Source organism: Citrus sinensis, chromosome 1 (genome assembly GCF_022201045.2).
Source record: "Citrus sinensis cultivar Valencia sweet orange chromosome 1, DVS_A1.0, whole genome shotgun sequence".
NCBI classification, from domain to species: domain Eukaryota; kingdom Viridiplantae; phylum Streptophyta; class Magnoliopsida; order Sapindales; family Rutaceae; genus Citrus; species Citrus sinensis.
Window position 1 is genome coordinate 6,603,411 of NC_068556.1, and position 13,020 is coordinate 6,616,430.

The 13,020-nt window shown below is 36.3% G+C and overlaps 1 protein-coding gene across 4 annotated transcripts in view; it reads left to right on the forward strand.

The window, feature by feature from the left end:
- Positions 1-6,339, forward strand: part of LOC102617477 (probable serine/threonine-protein kinase PBL7) — a 34,623-nt gene extending 28,284 nt beyond the window's left edge. For 3 of the 4 annotated variants that reach the window (XM_052441992.1, XM_052441983.1, XM_052441977.1), the window contains exons 6-7: positions 5,227-5,374; positions 5,484-6,339. In XM_052441992.1, coding sequence (XP_052297952.1) covers positions 5,227-5,374; positions 5,484-6,299 — 964 coding nt within the window. In that variant the 3' untranslated portion in view covers positions 6,300-6,339. Of the gene's footprint in view, positions 1-3,876; positions 3,954-5,226; positions 5,375-5,483 lie in introns of all 4 variants that reach the window. The other variant, XM_006475563.4, reaches the window with a different exon arrangement.
- The last annotated feature ends 6,681 nt before the right edge of the window (positions 6,340-13,020 follow it).

Consider the following 13,020-nt stretch of genomic DNA (forward strand, 5'->3'; position numbering starts at 1 on the left):
GACTTTTTGTATATTACAACATCTTCTGAATTTTTCATGACCACTTTATCTCGGTGATCAAGTTCTCAAAATACTTTGATCAATTCTCAGTAAAATTTAGAGAGTGATTGTTCATTTTGTTTGGTAGAGAACGCTTTCTAGTTTAGAGTGAAAACTTGATATTCGTCGCTTCCATCATGGAAGGCTTTTGATAATGCATTCCAGATTTCGTAGGCTGTAGGAATTCGTAAATATCGCTTCATGATCTCAGGAGACATGGATATGAGTAACCATCTTTTTTATTTTTGATTCTCACTATTCAATTTCTCATATTCCTTTGAAGACTCGTCAGATGGTTTTGTGCTGCTACAAATATATGAGAGTTTTTCTCTTTCTGCGAGATGCATCTCCATTATTTGAGACCAACCATCGTAGTTTATCTCAGTAAAGATAATTCCGGCATTAAATACCTCATCAGATTGAACAGATTGAATGACAACAGGAGTAGATTTAGTTGAAATTTTCTCCATTTTTTTTGGTGTATAGTTTCAAACAAGGGAAATATAATTTTTTTGAGAAAAAACGACAAGTCATTTTGTTTCTACTTAGTAAAACGATATGTCTGTTTTGATGGAATAAAAATGACAGGTCATTTTTAAAGGCTGCTGCACTTCTAAGAATAAAATGTCACGTCATTTTGTTTCTGCTTAACAAACCGACATGTTGGTTACTGTGGAATAAAAATGACAAGTCATTTTTCAATATGCTGCACTTCTGTAGATGACAACGACATGTCGTTTTGAATCATCTTCAACCTCTGGAGCGCGTGCGGGCGCGTGAGGGTTAGCCGTGAATTCGGGAAGTGCCTGGAGGCGCGTGCGACTGTGTTGAGATGCGAAATTTTTACAATTTGCTTACTGGAAACTGAGAAATTTGATGAAATTCTCGGTTTTTTAAAGACATTATCTTGGAAAATATATGAGACTGTTGATGGATTTATAAACTCAAGTTTTTACGTATAGGTGGCTTGTTTTTTTATTGGCATGGGTTTCTGTAATGCTAGGAATGATTTTAAGGAAGAAAAATGGTGGAAAATGGTTGTGGGAAAGAGTTGGTTTCCTCTGTTTTTGTTACAAACAGAGCAGCGTACCTCGTTCTAATACCATAAAGAAATTTGTTTTTCATTTCTCAAAATAAAACATTATACATTGAGCGGTATTTTCATTTCTCGCCTCCGCCCCCCACCACTCCCTCGGCTCCCCCACCCTCCACCCCTGCTGCCCCGCCACCAACCACTCATGCTGCTCCACCTCCCACCACTCCTGCCTCTCCACCTCCCCCGCCACCCCCGTCTTTACTGACACCTCCTTCTTCCTCAAGCGCTCCCTCGCCATCCACTCCTTTTGGCCGGCCTCCGCCCCCGTCAAATCCGGTGGCCAGGAGTCCTCCCTCGCCTCCCAATAGTTCCGGGAGGCCGTCTCGTCCCACGGTTCGGGGATCGCCGCCGCCTCCGACGGGTGACGACGGTGGTGGTGGGGTGAGTACTGGGTTAGTGGTGGGGTTAGCGATTGGTGTGCTGGCGGTAATTGTAGTGGTGAGCCTGTTGTTTTTGTGTTGCGCAAGAAGAGGAGGAGGAAAGATGACGAGGCCGGTTACTATATACCCCCACCTCCTCTTGCCCCAAAAGGTTTTTGCTTTTAACTTTTTTTTCTTTTCTTTAAATTAGTATTTTTATTTATTTCAAATTGCTTCTGGTTTTGTTGATTTTAATCATTTTGTGCGTTTCCGTGACCTGTTTTTGCAGTGTTGTTCTTGATTTATGATTAAGATTTGATTCATCCTTCGCATTGCATGAATTTAAATCGGACTTAGTTTTTTTATTTTTCTTGCATTTGTGTAATTCAATTTTGACAGTATTGTTTGATTGATGCATGTATCAATGAAACCATCTTATCTTTGATTTTTACTTGGTTCTCTGAATTATTTTGTACTTTGTAGACATGGGTGATATGCAACTGCATGTGTGCTGTCTAATGTCTGTGGATTGCAACGGAGTCAAATTTGCTCTTTTGGAGGTGTTGTGATATTTTCATATCCAAGATTATTACTAGAATTGGGACATTTTCGGAATAATTTCAGTGGTCCTTGTTTTTGTTACCATATAGTTGGCCAAAGTCTCATTCTACCAAACCGGCAAACTCCATTCCAAAAATATGTTTATTGCAAAATCTAAAATCTTGAACTACTTAGGGTAACACATAAGTTTTAAACTTCTAGTAAATTATTGTTCTTTGTTTTACCTTTTCGATTTTGATGCTTTCCATTCACATATTTATCTACAGCTTGTGGCCAAGACTCTTGATTTTATCTCAGTTGACTAAGTTACATCTTATCATTAGGAGTGCCAAAAATGGTTTCCTGCTATTGTTTTTTTTTCTTGAGATTTTGAGGACCTTGAAAATTGCTTTTTGATGTTGAATTGTTAATTTTGATTTCATTACGCATTTTAATTCAAGGTGTGATGCCATATTGGTAATACATTGTGAGCAAGTAATAGTCATTTCTCTAGTTTCTTTGAGTAATTAATTTTAAAAAAAGTGTTTACAGGCTGTACAAATAACTCCTTGACTAACATCTCCAGAGATTCCTGCTTCAATTAATAACTATTGAGTATTATAAGTAATTTTTTTCAGCTTCCTTTATGATTTGTCAGTTGACCCTTACGGCGGCAGACAGCAGCACTGGCAGCAAAATGTCCCACCTCCTGCAGCACATGTAGTCACACAGCCACCAAGGTCGTCTCCTCCACCTCTGGTCGCATCAAGCCCACCACATTCGCCAGTATACACTCCCTCTCCTCCTCTACCACCACCACCTTTCATAAGCAACAGTGGAGGCTCTGGCTCTAATTATTCAGGGTCTGAGGCACCAATCCTACCTCAATCACCTGGCCTCTCATTAGGTTTTTCGAAGAGCACTTTTACATACGAAGAATTAGCAAGGGCAACAGATGGCTTCTCAGATGCTAACCTCCTCAGACAAGATGGTTTTGGTTATGTGCACAGAGGAGTCCTACCAAATGGTAAGGAAGTTGCAATCAAGCAGCTGAAAGCTGGAAGTTGGTAGGGAGAACGTGAGTTTCAGGCAGAAGTTGAAATTATTAGCCGAGTACATCACAAACATCTTGTATCCTTGGTTGGATACTATACAGCTGGATCACAAAGAATGCTTGTGTATGAGTTTGTTCTAAACAACACTTTGGTGTTTCACTTGCATGGTAAGTTTGCATATGAAGACCTTAGATAACTCGTTATGTGAACTTATGTGTTGGAAAGTACTTTTTAAGCTCTTCTTGTACTTATTCTATTGGCCTTCATTATGTTGTTAAGGCACCAAATGCAATTAAGATAATGGTTCACAGATGCTTTTGTAATAGATGTTGTTTAGCTGATGTTAGAAATTTATTAAGGATCTGACAGAAAGCGTATTGCAGGGAAGGGTCAACCTACCATGGATTGGCCAACAAGAATCAAAATTGCTTTAGGTTCTGCGAAAGGACTGGCTTACCTCCATGATGATTGTAAGATCTCTCTCTCTAACTTCATGGACTGTGATTTCTGATTGTACAGTGATTTACCCTAATATCTTGTCTATTGGTACTTTCGGGTCATCCTAAAATAATTCATCATGATATTAAAGTAGCTAATATACTTTTGGATTTCAAGTTTGAGGCAAAGGTATTGATTGCATTAGTGAATTTTTTAAACTCAAAATTTTTGAACTAGTGGAAACACAAGCAGAACCTAATATCAAATTCTATCTAGCACCAGTTTGATTTGAAATTTTCGTAGGTATCAATTATATTTGTGATGTTAATCTTGAAGTTACTTTCCTTAGGTTGCTGATTTTGGACTAGCAAAGATTGCTTCTGATGTTAATACTCATGTCTCCACCCGAGTGATGGGTACATTTGGGTAAGACCGACTACTTTGATATTCTTTTTTCTAATTGTCCTATCCACTGATGATGAACCATATTGAGTTTGAGTTGAACTAGAGTGTGGCCCAAAAATTTCATAAGTTATATTTGTTTCCCCAAGATATCTCCAAACCTCATTGTGATTGCTTGAACTCAATTGCACTAAACTCTCTTTTTTTTGGGGAAATTATCATTGCACCATTTTTATTTTTTCTTATATTCATCTAACCACTGCAAAATTTTAACATGTACTTTGCAGTACTTTTCTTTTCACATTTGTATCAACTAGCCACTTTTACATTAACACTATTAAGTAATTTATAAAAAAATGATAATTTTACCCTTAAATAAATTAAAAGATTATTTTATCTTATAAAAACTTTTAAAATTAAAAATTATAATCATAAAAATATCCCTAAATTTAATAAAAAATAAATCCCAAATAGAGGTGCTCAATTGATTTTTACTAAATTTAGATTTTACAAAATTTTAATAATTATTTTTATTAAAAATTATAATTTTACAAAATTTTAATAAAAATAAATGAATTTATTTATTAAAAAATTATAATTTTGTAAAATTTTATTAAAATAACTGAATTTATTTCTTAAAAGAATAAATCCTAAAATTTTAATAATTTAGGGTATTTTTATTAAATCCCAAAATTTTGCAATTCTTTTTATAATTATAATTTTATATTAAAATAATTTTTATTAAAAATAAAAATTCTAATTTTGGGATTTATTTTTATTAAATTTAGGGATATTTTGATTATTATATTTTTTAATTTTTTAAATTTTTTTATAAAATAAAATGGTCTTTTAATTTATTTGGGGGTAAAATTATTATTTTATTAAAATTATTTAATAGTGTTAATGTAAAAGTGACTAGTTGATACAAATGTGAAAAGAAAGGTGGTGCAAAGTACATGTTATAATTTTTTAGTGGTTGAATGAACATAAGACAAAATAAAGATGGTGCAATGATAATTTCTCTTTTTTTTATTTGTTTCATTACATTTTATATTGGAGTTTGAAGTTGGCTTCATCTGTTCATAGTGATCTGTTTTAAGGCAGCTGGTTCTGCTATGATTGTAACCCTTATTATTGTTGTTAATCTTTTCAGTTGATTCTAATGATAATGATCAGATCTATTTTTTTGGTTTATTTTTCTAGATAGGTTTAGAGTTTTGATGAGTGAGATTTATATGCTCACTCAGGACTTTGAATTAGCTAATTTTTCATTTTCTTATATGCTTGGCACCTGCAGATACCTGGCTCCAGAATATGCTTCAAGTGGGAAACTCACAGAGAAATCAGATGTTTTCTCCTTTGGTGTCATGCTTTTGGAATTGATTACTGGTCGTCGACCTGTCGACTCAACCCATACTTTTGTGGAAGACAGTTTGGTGGATTGGGTGAGTAATATTTTTTTTTTCCCCTTCTTTTCTCCAATCACGGGAGTCCAGTTATGGCTATGAAATCTTGGATATCACAGGTAACTAACTAAATTTGTTGGCATTACAGGCTAGGGCTTTGCTTAACAAAGAGATCTTCAATGACATGGTGAAGGCTGACATAAAACCTGATGCACATGCTTACAACATTCTTGCTAAAGGTTATGTCCGTGCACAAGAACCAGAAAAAGCCGAAGAGCTACTAATGACTATGATTGAATTGGGATTCCACCCGAATGTAGTTGTTTTCACAACCGTCATCAGTGGGTGGTGCAGTGATGGTAGCATGGATCGTGCAATTGAGGTTTTTGACAAGATGTGTGAACATGGGGTTTCTCCCAATTTGAAGACTTTTGAGACCCTAATGTGGGGATACAACGAAGCCAAGCAACCATGGAGAGCTGAAGAAATACTCCAAATCATGAAAGCATTTGGAGTCCACCCTCAGAAATCCACCTTCTTGCTTCTTGCAGAAGCTTGGCGTCCCACTGGATTGACCAAGGAGGCAAAAAGGATTCTAAGTAAAATCAAAAATAAGGAAAGGACCAATGAAATGGAGGCAGAGGAAGAGATACCAGTTGAAAGCTTAGAGACACTATATCACAAAGAAGCTACAAGTGCCTCCTATCCTAATCTTTTACAGATACCAAATGTAGTTAGCAGCGATAAAAAAGGGTCAGCTGCAGCTCTTAAAAAAGGTCGAATGCTGTTAAGAGATACTGATTCTTCTTTGGACTGCTCGTGGTTTGCTACAACATCCATGTACCTTTCTCATTCCTGTAAATCTGGAGCAAGGTTGCCAATTATTTGCCAGAAGCAGCCTCTAGGGCAGATCGGTATGTACAGTCAGCTTGCAAATTCATGTACAGTGGTGTTCCTGAACTGAAAAGCTATGCAAAATCTGCTTCTTGATGCAGCTACATTCATACTCTTCATCAGTAAAAAAAAAAAAAATGTTGAAGGAAATTACAGTCAATATGTTGTACATAGAAAAGGGAATTTCTCATTTTTAACCTTTTTTTTCTTTATGCAAGTGAAAACCAGTCCCATCCCCATCCCAGCCCATGTATCTGCTGATATTTTCTGTACCAAAAATTCGCATTGTTTCTGCCATCCCACGTTATAAACATCCTGATTTACTTTTTCTGTCTTCGAAAAAACGTTTAGTTGTGCAAATAAAAGGCCGGCTTTTTCCCTTGAAAACGTGACTATGAAAATATTTGGGGTAGAAAACTTAACATAAACAATACTGAGCTGTGAGTTTTAAAACACGGCTTCATTTAGAAGCTAAAGGGGAAAATTTTTCTTGTACAGAGGAATGCAAACGTAAAAGCATAGATGCAGCTTTTTAGTTAATTGCCCTCCCGAAAGCACCCGATTTACGAGCTACTATATCATATCTCCAGCAATTACAAAACACGTCGTGACTCATGTCACTGCCATGTATTCTTCATTTTAAAATAACTTTCCAACTCACAACTCAAGAAATAAGCTTCGTTTTCATTGTAAAATAACTTTTTCACCGACAACTCGGATAAATTTGAAGTACATCCAATCCCGCAATTCTATGGATAAGAGTATTTAACAATTTAGATTAACTGCTGTTACAAGCAGTTCTGTCCTCTTATACAACACGTTGGTTAATTTTGTCACAAAGTTTTGTCTCTTTCCTTGCGAAGATTCAATGCCTTATTCTCAGGAAATTGAGAAGGAACTCTGCTGAGAAGCCAAACCAGAAATACACCAAAGAGAGCACCAGATAAAATTGCAACGTGATTGATACTCTGCACTGAATAGCCACCAATAAAAGTACCCGACGTTCTGGCTGAAGCTTGGGCTGCTCCACAACCCACAGAGCAAAGCAAACAAGACTCAGACGATTCACATGTCTCAAAAAGGAAACGCATTGCTAAATATCCAAAAAAAAAAAAGGTATTGATAAAGGTAGGAAAGTTGAAAGCTTATGTCAATTTTTAGGCAAAAGAAACACAAGAATGTGTTATTTTAGATTTGGATGAAATTTGATGATGATAACATCATAAGCATCTGATTGGCCCAATACACTTGAAATAATGTATAGTGAGCATCAATTCATCAAACTTCTTTTAGTTCTTAATTTCTCGTGAAGTCAGCTTACCAAGTATAACTTACAAGATAAGAGGGAAGTAATCACCTTCTCTACAACAAATTGGCCAGTATCAGCACCTCCAGAATCTTCCTCCAGTCCCATGGCATCTACAATAAGCAAAAGGGTTTAGAAGCTTTATATAAATAAATTTCATCACTTTGTATGCATGCAGGGAATGGGAATTTAATTTCTCGTGGAGTCAGCTTACCATGTATGCATGTCACATCACTTTGTATCACAACTTTGTGTCCAAGTAAAACATAATATTGATAACAAGAGAATATTTGTGTAGGGAATGGGAGATTTATTGAATGAAATGGTAGTGATGATGAGCCAAACAATGGCTATTGCACGTCTTCAATGCATATTTATTTATTTATTCTCTACCCCAGTACATTCAAACTTATAGTTGAAAATGCATATTCTAAATGAAAATGGTCGCAATATTATCAAGTCATCAGAATACATCTGAACCATGTTATGTTTGTTTGAGTTGTGCTGGCTCATGGGATGTGATGGATTATCAAGATGGATATAGAAGTTGGGAGCATGGCCAAAGATGGCTCCGAGGCCGGAGAATCTGTTGCAAAGGGTCATAATGTCTTATTCTCAATACTACTACTGCAAGCCAGTTTGGTTTTCCTGAAGCAGCTGCCGGATCTGAGTTATATTGATGCTTGCGAGCATTTCAAGTCAAGATGTCAGTTCGGTTTTACGCAAATTAACCATTTCAAGTAAAGATGTCAAACAGGTTACTAGGTTATTAGTTCTAAATGCAGGGATCAAGTTGACTGCTCTAAGAAATCAGCCCGTACTAGTTTTTATTTCCTAACCATTCAGAATTATATGTTTAAGTTTTTGTTTGGAAAAAAAAAAAGTACTGTTTATGGCAAGCCATTTAGGCGTTGCGCCCGTTGCCCTTGCCCCTGCGGCCCGCGCCCTATGCCCTGCCGCTGCGTCGGGATCTTATTATTATTATTTATGAAGAGTTTGTGGTCAATTCTTCAAATTCAACAAACCCAATAAATCAATCTCTTGGAATTTTATTTATTTATCTGAAATAATAGCTAGCAATATGTCCATGCATTCATCGTCAGGTATGATCTTTTTATTTATTTTAATGATAATTTTGTAAATCGTTTGGGTTTGATGCTTTACCTCTCAACTGTGATGATGATGTGAACAATAACAATAACTTTTGTTTTAAAAAAAAAATTAATAGGGGAGAATGACTATGAGAATGTGATCGCTGGTGGTGATGCAGAAAAAGAGAATGTGATTAAGGTGTTTAAAGATAATGGGTTGGAGAATTGTTTGGGTGGGGATGCTACTGATGCAGAAGAAGTCTTTACGATTTGTAGGGTCTTTGGCGTGGATCAAATAGTGAATGCAATGAGAGCCTTAATGCCTCAGAAAAGAATTGACCTTTTGAAGATTTTTTTTGAAGAATACGAGGAGGATAGCCGATGTTTATGTTGCTGGAGGTCCTAATGCTAGGCTAAACTTTTTAAAACTGCAACAACGCCTTCTTCTCTCCTCGATTCAGGCCTTTAGAAGAGCAACACCAGCAAGAATGGATCCAGTATTTACAACAGGTACAACCGCATCTTGAATTTTGATGAATTGCCTGTGAGAAGTTTGGGAAGTAAACCTGAGGGGACACGTAATATTAAGTGCTTTTATACTCTTCTTGGAGGGATTGGTTTCATAGTTGATTGCAGCTTCGGGTAGGGCTCCTTTAGTTTCCCTGATGTGCAGGAAGCATAATTTGCCTTACAATATCGCCTAACTTTGTTAGGCCTTTGGAATGACTGTTGTGACTTTTCAAGCTGTGCTGCCTTTGCAGGCTTGAGGTCTCTCCAGCTCAATTCTAAGAAACCTGACACTGAAGGCTGTTAGCTCTCATGGGTGATGGACTTCTTGAGAACCTTTTTTAAGTTTTTGCTGCTGCAGTTATGTGCACTTGTTTGATGCTTTGATGTGAGGTGCGTCTAATGATTTCCTTTTTGATTGAAACCCAAGGGTGGTCATTCTTGTTGTTGATGAGAAAATAAGATCCCCATTGCTTGGAAGCTCCAGAATATCATTAATCTGAGCTGCATTCTATGGCACCAGCTCTTGCTTTTCATGCATAGTTTACAGTTCGTTTGTAGTGTTGTGGAGTAGAAGCTCTAGAAGCTCTAGCTGTATTAACTAATATTGTTTAGGAATTGGTTATATGAAGAATAAAAGCTCTAGTTGTCTTAAAAAAATTGTTTAACTGGGATAACATCTGCTTAGCTATGGCAGCCCAACCTTTAAACAATGCATTGGCAGTTTGGCAGTGGCAGTCTGGTTGTTTTGTAGCCAAGGCACAAGGATCATTAATGTATTTACTTCTGATAGCTTAATGTGTCAACTTACTGTGATATTTTGATTTTTAATAAGAATAAGATCATAAAACTATACTACTGATTTTTGTTATTAGTATAGACTTAGCTAGGCAACCTTTTAACATCAACCAAAGGGAAAAAAATAATAAAAGAAAAAAAGTGACTTTGCGTGTTAATCTCTCCCTTAAGTCTTTATAAGGATCAAAATTTTCAAAAAAGATTATATAATTTTGCCCACAAATTTCTTTTTTGTTTGTTGTTGGGTTACTTGATGCTGCGTTAATAATGCTTCTTTTCAATTATAGTCATCTGAATCAACTCTGCCCTTTAATCACTAAATGCTTGGAGATTAGAAAAGAATTAAAGAGTGTAGTGATGTCAAAGCTTTTGATGTAGTTGAAGTGTTTCTCGAATTGATTGTTAGAGGTTTGGGATGAATCAGCTTTGATGGTGGATTGCAGTTTTGCTCAATGCCGTCCCTAGAAAATTTCACCCAAACCTCTGTGAAAAGCATTACATGCCTTGCAATATTGCTTCTTTTGGAAGGCCAATGCAATGACAATGGGGGCTCAATGGGCTACTGACGTACAGGCTTGAAATCTCTTCACTCCAGTTCCAAGAAATCTGGTGTGGTAGGGAGGCTGTTAACCAACACTCATTCTTGTGAATCTTTACAAGTTTTTGCTGCTTGCAGTTGTGGTGATCATTCTTGGTTTTGAAGAAAGAAATAATATAATCATTGCTTGGAGGATTCCGATTATCATTTACCGGAGCTGCGTTCTATGGACTAGCATTTGATGGTTTTGGTTCATTTTATTCTTAAGACTTGCAATGTGTGTTGAAATTGCAGTCAAGCTTGAAACCATCTTTCACAAGTGTCATTAATTACACCACCATAATGTGATCAAATTTCAGTGACTATTTCCTCACTACTAGGGGTGTCAAAAAAGCCCGCCCGGACCGGACCCGGCCCGGACCCGGCCAATCCGGTCCGGGCAAAACCCGGACCGCATGCATATAAAAACCGGATCCGGGTTTGAAATTCTCAAACCCGGACATTTCCGGGCCTGGGTCCGGGTTCAACACAAAAAACCCGGAACCCGGACCGGACCCGGTTTTTTAATAAATTTAAAAAATAAATATATTATATATAAATATATAATTATGAATTTATGATATGTTAGATGTTATTTAAATTTATTGTGTTGTTGAATTTAATTTATTTATTTTATATATAGATTGAATGAGTTTAAGTTAGAAATTAGATGAATTTAGGTATTAGAAAGTAGATTGAAATAATTTTTATTTATCATTTGTGCAAAATTTGCATTGTTAATGTGTTATATATTTGTATTTGACTATTTTCTTTTTTAAAGTTTGAGATTGAATGAGTTTATTTAATTATTTTCTTTTTTAAAATTTGCATTGTTAGAGAAATGAAAAAAAAAATTAAAGAAAAAAATTGAAAAAAAATTGAAGTTATCACATGCGGGTTTTAAAAACCCGGATCAAAACCCGGACCCGGAAGGTGCCGGGCTCAAGCCCGGACCGCACCCGGAAAAACCGGGTTTTAACCCGGGTCCGGGCTTGCATTTCTCTCATCCGGTCCGGTCCCGGGCAACACCAAAACCCGGACCGGACCCGGATTTTGCCAAGTCTACTCACTACCGCATATAATGCAGCACAAACTAGTTTAACAAATAATGAGGTTTCTAATTTTTTTTTTTTTTGGGATCTAATGCTTGGGGATTTGCTTTCTATTCGGAGTTTAAATTCATGTTTGTCAAGTGTTTTGCCTAGAATCGAGCATTTAATGTTTTCTGCAGGCCTTTTAATATTTTCCTGCATTTCCATGGATTTGATGCTGAGGTGTCTACCGATATATGTTGTATGATGTGTTTAGATTCTATTAGAGCCAACAGAGTATTTTGGGGGAAGGCCTTACTTCTTGGAGAGGCTGAGGTACTATGCTTATCATTTTTTAATGGGACATATTTTTATCTTTAATTGTATGCTTAGATTCACCACGATGATGCAAATATACAAAAATATATTGTACACTTTCCAAGTGTTAACTTTGTCGTTTTCGTATTCTTCACCTTTTCTGGTAGTGTTTCGAAAAGGACCCTGAAATTACGATTCCCTTGGAGGAATTGGACATGCTGATTATTGTTTTCAGTTATTGTAGGAAAAAAGGAAAAAACAGAGAGACAAAGCTATAGAACTTTTCCTTATTATTCAAAACACAGTGATCGGTAGAAATAAATAGGAAAATTAGAGAGCAATTTTAGGGCTAATTTTTAGGACCATAAAATCAGAGTGTATCTACTTTCATGATTTATGGTATTTTCCTATTTTATTCAAATAACAAGAAAATAGCTAAGAATCCCTAAATTATCGACACTCCCCCTCAAGTTGGCGCAAAGATATCAATCATGCCCAACTTGCTAACTTGAAGTTCAAATGGCTGTCTCATCAAGCTCTTGGTGAAGACATCTGCAAACTGCTTCACAGTGGGAACAAAAGGAGTACAAATTATCCCTTTGTCAAGCTTCTCTTTTATAAAATGTCTATCAATCTCAACATGCTTTGTCCTGTCATGTAACACCGGATTATGAGCTATACTAATAGCTAATTTATTATCACAGTATAGCCTCATAGGGAGACTAAATGGCTGTTTAAGTTCTTCTAGAACCCGTTTTAACCAAAGTACTTCACACTCTCCTTGAGCCATTGAGCGAAATTCAGCTTCTGCACTACTTCTAGCAACAACACTTTGCTTTTTGCTCCTCCAAGTAACTAGATTACCCCATATAAAAGTGCATTATCCGAATGTTGATCTTCTGTCAGTGATTGAACATGCCCAATCTATATCGGTATAAACTTCAATTCCTCTTTGCTGATTTTTACCACAAAACAGACCTTTCCTCGGAGTTGCTTTCAAATAACGAAGAATTCGAAACACAGCTTCAAAATGTTCCTCACAAGGAGAATGCATAAATTGACTTACCACACTTACAGCAAAAGCTATATCAGGTCGAGTATGAGACAAATAAATCAACTTCCCAACTAACCTTTGATATCTGCCAGCATCCACATGAACTCCT